The sequence below is a fragment of the Aplidium turbinatum genome, chromosome 15 (genome assembly GCF_918807975.1).
Source record: "Aplidium turbinatum chromosome 15, kaAplTurb1.1, whole genome shotgun sequence".
NCBI classification, from domain to species: Eukaryota; Metazoa; Chordata; class Ascidiacea; order Aplousobranchia; family Polyclinidae; genus Aplidium; species Aplidium turbinatum.
In genome coordinates this window covers 20,626,142-20,632,204 of record NC_137486.1, presented here as the reverse complement: position 1 = coordinate 20,632,204, position 6,063 = coordinate 20,626,142, and the positions used below count along the sequence as shown (strand labels likewise).

The 6,063-nt window shown below is 38.8% G+C and overlaps 1 protein-coding gene across 2 annotated transcripts; it reads left to right on the top strand.

Moving 5' to 3' along the window:
* The first annotated feature begins 901 nt into the window (after positions 1–901).
* Positions 902–4,241, top strand: LOC145784884 (uncharacterized). Of its 2 annotated transcripts, none has more exons than XM_082596717.1 (3): positions 902–1,150; positions 3,337–3,439; positions 3,762–4,241. In XM_082596717.1, exons 1-3 carry the CDS (start codon positions 940–942, stop codon positions 3,940–3,942), a joined length of 495 nt encoding a protein of 164 aa, XP_082452843.1. In that variant the 5' UTR covers positions 902–939; the 3' UTR covers positions 3,943–4,241. The 2 variants fall into 2 exon arrangements, with proteins under 2 accessions (XP_082452843.1, XP_082452844.1); XM_082596718.1 differs by lacking the exon at positions 902–1,150 and adding an exon at positions 2,291–2,473.
* The last annotated feature ends 1,822 nt before the right edge of the window (positions 4,242–6,063 follow it).

The window sequence follows — 6,063 nt, the reverse complement described above, 5'->3', positions numbered from 1 at the left end:
AAAAGAACCCCCAAGTCAAAAGTTGTTCATTTAATGTTGAATATTAAATGGGTACTTATAGTAAAATGCCTACTTGTATGATATGTCAGTTTTCAGCATAGAGGCAAAGTATTGTTGGATAGAATTTCATCCAATTTTTTAATCGAAAATCCCAGTAATTCCAAATCTTTGCAAGTAGCTCATGCGAAACGTCTTGTTAACGAAGTCTAGCATTTCGATCATTCAATCAAAAACGAGTCTCTTACAACTAAGTCAGCAGTTGCGAACTGAGCAAGCGACAACTGAACAAGTGACAACTGAGCTAGCAATATTTCAGCAAGTGGCTGAACTTGGTCGGCTGCATGATGAAACCGAGCAAGCGACATCTGAGCAAGCGACAACTGAACAAGTGACAACTGAGCTAGCAACATTTCAGCAAGTGGCTGAACTTGGTCGGCTACATGATGAAACCGAGCAAGCGACAACTGAGCAAGCGACAACTAAGCAAGTGACAACTGAGCTAGCAACATTTCAGCAAGGGCTGAACTTGGTACATGATGAAACTGAGAAAGTAACAACGGAGCAAGACAAAACTTGGAATGTTGCAAGACAGCAAAATGAGTTTGACAAGTGATGACCAAGCAAGTCCGACGTGAGCACATAAATCTCATTAGCTGACTTGGCAGTAGCTGAAAAGTAATTGCTGAGTTGAAGCACTTGCTGAGTTGTCGCAAGCTGAGTGGTCCAACAATCGATTGAAAATACGTATATCATCCAAAACAAGACTATATACCACAGAGAACCCGCATTATCAAGCTACAACAGATCGTTTGCATCTATTGTATATTTGTGAAGTAAAACAAGATTGATAGTTTAAAAATATTTTGATATCTTTGCAAAGTCTTTATCCGTTTTAGAGTCAGGAATATTTACTTTCAACAAAAATTATTTATTTCTAAAATGGCTTTGTTGACGTTCATTCCTTCTCTGATATTGCTGATTTTTCTACCCACGCTTACGGTTTCTATCTCGTGCCTTGAAGGTCTAGTTAGGACTTTTACAGTTGCTGGAATGCCAACAACTATCGGGTCACTTGTGGCTACAAATTGTTCCAATGTTGAAACAGTTTGTTTCCGCATCGACAGCAGATTCACATCTCAAGGAACACCTTGTAAGTTTACGCTCTCAAAGCTACAGTTTAATTCAGGGGTGGAAAAAGTTTTTTAACTCTATAGCCAAAAATTTCTCAAATGTTCACATGCGAATCATGTAGCCGAGTGAACAAAGAGTGTTTGTGCAAGTTTTATCCTCATATAAACACAAAGCTGATGTGGAGTAGTTGTCTTGTTTGCAGCATCGTCAAAATCAATGGTTTTCAACCTTTTGGCCTAGGCAGACCCTTTTGGTGCCTTCCGGTCGCTGACCCCTTAAAAATGTTATCTGAATTTTTGGTATATCATCTAATGGAAACATTATGTTTCATAAGTTTCGAAGCGACACACTTAGAAGAATTTTCTAAACCCGGGACGCACGCATGACGATAGATGACATTGGCGAAGTTAGGTTATGAGCTTATGTTGGCACACAGGATGAAAAATCAGTAGTCTTTGTGGTAATTTATTTTTTTATATAAATTTTATTAAAAATTAAGAGAATGTTTGAGACGTTTTCAAAGAAGTTTTTCTTGTTTCATTTGTAATTAATAGTTTGTCGTAATACAAGTAATGGCAAAACTTTGAGTGCTTCTTCTTCTATCGAGTCTTCTAAAGTTTGTTGATACACCACAGATTGACACATTCTTCCGTAACGGAGTTATACAGTTATATACACTGACAGGTCCCACCTACTACACCGGGTGGCAAGCCGAGGGCAAACAAGAAGGTGGTCCGCTGTTTGGGGCTCGGTGCCACAGATACGTGGAACTGGGCCCGTGTTGTAGCCCCACTCCACCATTGCAGACTTAGTGCGTCCAACACCGCTTCGGAGTCGATTTAATGTTTTCTACTTTGCCCAAGGAGCGTTTGCTCCTGGCGGGAGGGACTCTAATGGTGGGACCTTCATTTCAGTGTATGATGGGTCATTTTCGAATTGTTGTTTCCATTGCTTAAGTCTTGTTTCTTCTTTTGTTGAGGTTAGTGGCTGAACGTGTGTTAGGAAGCTTTTTCTTGATTTCAACCGGGTTTGTGCTGCAGTTTTTCCATATAGAGGATGTTTTTCATCACATGTTTGTTTTAGCCTTTCAGCTTGACTGTTAACGTCTCTTCTTATGTGTGGTGGTGCAATACCAGCAAGCAGATAAAGTTTGCTGGTATTTGTGGGCTTCAGACACCCAGTAATAAGACGACAAGAATGATTGAGTACAGAGTTAAGCTTCGATGAGTGACAGGACCTGTTCCAAACAGGGCATGCATATTCTGCTGTGGAGTAGCACAAAGTGCTGTAATGGAGTGGAGTGATTCTGAGAGTTTGTGGATTAGTACCCCACCCAGAGTTGGTAAGCTTCCTCAGGATATCGTTTCTGGTGTTAACCTTAGCCTTTGTGTTTTCAATGTGCTTTTTGTAGCTGAGAGTACGGTCCAGTGTCACTCCAAGGTAGACGGGGTTAGGGCAATGCTCCAGCTCTGCTTCCGACCAGGAGATTTTAAGGGTCCTTGTAGCTTCTCTGTTTTTTAGGTGAAAAAAACATACTTGTGTCTTTGAAGGGTTAGCTTTGAGGTGATTGTTGGTGTGATATTGTGTTAACTCCTCGAGCGACTTTGTGAGGTTTTGTTCTATACTATTGCAAAAAAGGTCTTTTCTTGTGATGTTATGGAAAAATCATCAGCGTATATAAACCGCTTAGTGTGTTGATCTATCGGCTGATCGTTGGTGTATATGTTATACAGTAACGGTGCTAGAACACTTCCTTGAGGAAATCCATTCCGTTGATGATGCCTGCGGCTTGTTTTTGAATTCAGGATAACTTAAATGCTGATAGACTGTTTATTAACGTTTACATTTCTAGGTCAAGCATTGATCAACAATCTGCTGCCTAAAAAGAGTTACTAGAACATACATAGCCTTATAAAAAGATGTAACTCTTTTATATGAAATTTATTTTAATTACGAAACAGGATCTTTGGCCGACGTCTTTTGAAATTTCAAACGACTCACCAGAGCAGGCGTCGCGACGCACAATTTTAAGAATCATTGTAATACACAAAGAAAGCACAACCAGTTTTTAATGTCGTAATTTAGTAATCATACCACAAACTTGGAAACTTTCACGGACCCCTTGAAATCGCTTCGCGGATCGGTTAAGAACCATTGGTCTACATATTGCAACCAAGCAAATTCTGAACTAAATCTGTTTTTTAGATACTCTGGTAATTGGAGAATGTCAAACTGAGGATGAATGCAAGACCCGTACATGTGATTATTTAAACACCATTGGCATTATTCCCAGTGGCACAACTCCAAGGTAATACCTTATAATTGGGAATGTATTCAATAGCATAGTAGGCATCGTCATTTATTAAAATCGAAAACAATTTTGTTTTTGCTTTCAAAAATTTGAAAGTTTGCAACGTAATTTTACCATTCGCAGTTCAATTGTTTTATCGGAACATTAATTTAATAGAATATTAATTCCACATACCTAAACGATATTTTGTGCCATTTACTTAAGTTACTTAGTCTATTTATTTTACGGTTTACGTACATAGGCCTAGTTACTTTTATTTCCTGATTTGTTATTATTTTACGTACTTGCTTAACTACTTACTTGACTGCTTACTTTTCAGTGCATGCGAACTTGATTGCTGTCAAACAGACAACTGCAACGGTCTTCCGTTGATCAATGACACTGTTATTAGTGGGACTACAGACGCAACAGGAGTAGGCGGAAGTACATACATCATGACATCCAACAAGATGCTATACCCACTGTCTATACTTGCAGCTGCTGTGATGGCCGTTTATTGAGTGCATTTGTAATACAAACATAACATACTGTACTGTTTTCCCAGTGTGTTTTCAGTGATTTTTTTTTGTGTTTTGCATGCAATGCTGACTTTGATTAATTACCCAACGTTCACTGAGCTCATTGACGTTTAACGAGTACAACAAGCGCTGTGCAGATACCGAAGCGTTAGCTACAGGCCCATCTGTGACCAATAATATGACAGATAACATTTTTTTTAATAGGATAGTGACATTTATTAATTATAAGAAATTTTATTGTGGGACAAAAAAACTTCTTGACAGGTTGAACCCTTATCTTGACAAGTTGAACCCTTTCTTGACAGGTTGAACCCTTGAACCCTTATCACAGGCCCGGTTGCGTAGATTGACAGAGTGAAGTTTTCATAGTTGCTAAAGTATTTAGTTATGTTCGTGAATTATTCCATCCACTAGGTTCCGCTGATTGGAGTCCTAACAATGTCCTAAAAATGCGTTGCTCAAGCTCACACCCCGAAAAAGTATGGTTTGGACCTTCACGTTGTTTTAATCTCAGTCAGGTGAGGGTTTGCAGTTTGAACCACTAAAGTTTCCGCCTGTTTTGATCTATGAATTATTCAGTCTATGAAGTGCCGCTGAATAGAGAGCTGTTCTATGAGTTGCTGAAGCGCACACTTTTGGAATTGATCTGGCGTCGCTTGATTATATCATCTGTTTGTTTCGAAAGTCTGACGCACGCCCAACCTTTACAAACTGAGCTGTTGACGCAATTAAAGCAAAGATCACGTGGACAATCTGATGAAAAACTCATACTCGTATTGAAGAATGGCTTATTGAAATACAAAACCTAAGCTGTGTGTTTACTGTTCATGTAAAATTCTTGAATATCGCGTTTCTATTGAATTGTCATCAGTCTAAAAAATTAGTTCAGCGTCAAGCCATTCATTCAAGCGTGAAAAAAAACGTGAAACAACAATAGACCACTATTTGGCATACAAAAAACTAGCTGCACTGTTCGTGGTACCGTAGCTTTGTAAACTTCATAATGCCACAAACGAGTGTATGTTGAAATTAGTATGGGTGTTGATTAATATGCTGTAGCCTACCAGTTTGTTGTAGACAGTAAATGCACATAGCCTAGTATATGCAATAGCCTACAAATCTAAGTAGCTGGATAATCAAGAATTGTTCAGTTTGACTAGACAAAATGTGAGCTGTTGGCCTAACACACATCTCACATAAATCAACACAAAAAGATGAGAGAAGAGGAGATTGTTACCTTTACAATTGAGATAGTAATCTACCAGTTTGTAACTAAATTCATGTTTCTTATTGCAATAAGAGTGGAAAAGTTAGCCTAGCACTGTTGGGGTGCAGCTCATTTGAGAATAGGTAAAAGCAGACCATGGTGAAAGTTCGTATTTAAAAGAAAGTTTGCTACGCCATATCAGCACTTACAATGAAGAACCTAAATTTATAAAAAGGCACAACCGACAAAACAAGCAACTTAATGCAAGCAAAGAAAACTGAATCTGTAGAATTATATTTCTTCATTACAGCAGATTAAGTTTCACCTTTGGAATATATTTATTGAGTTATAAACCTACAGGAGAAATATGATATTTTGATAATTTCAATAAGCTGTTCTTCCAAGTTGTGCGTGCTTACTCATTGCAAAGTTTGGTTGGTTGGTTGGTTTTAAATCTTTATCCTCGGACTGACAAAGCCTTGATAGGTTATTCCTGATATTTTCGCATACTTGTCGAGGCTTTTGGCGCAGGGCAGGTTATCGAGATTGGCAGAGTGAAGTTTTCCGCTTGTTAAAGTGTTCTTGCCAGAGAATTATTCCATTCACTAGGTGCCGCTGAATGTAGAGCAGTCCTGAAATGGGTTGCTCAAGCGCATACCCCGAGAGTCGAACCAGCGCTGCGTGATCTTGAGTCTGGCGCGTAACCACTGAGCTATAGAGGCGGACTTTTACCACGTTTATTACAATCGAAATCGTGTATACAGAGTATGCGTAAAGGCGATGAATAAAATCTGTGTCGTAACCGTCAAACCAAGCTGCTGAGAGACATAAAAACAGGGTTGCTAAATGACAAATCGATCGCTAAAACATACAATACATAAACCTAGAAAAAATTC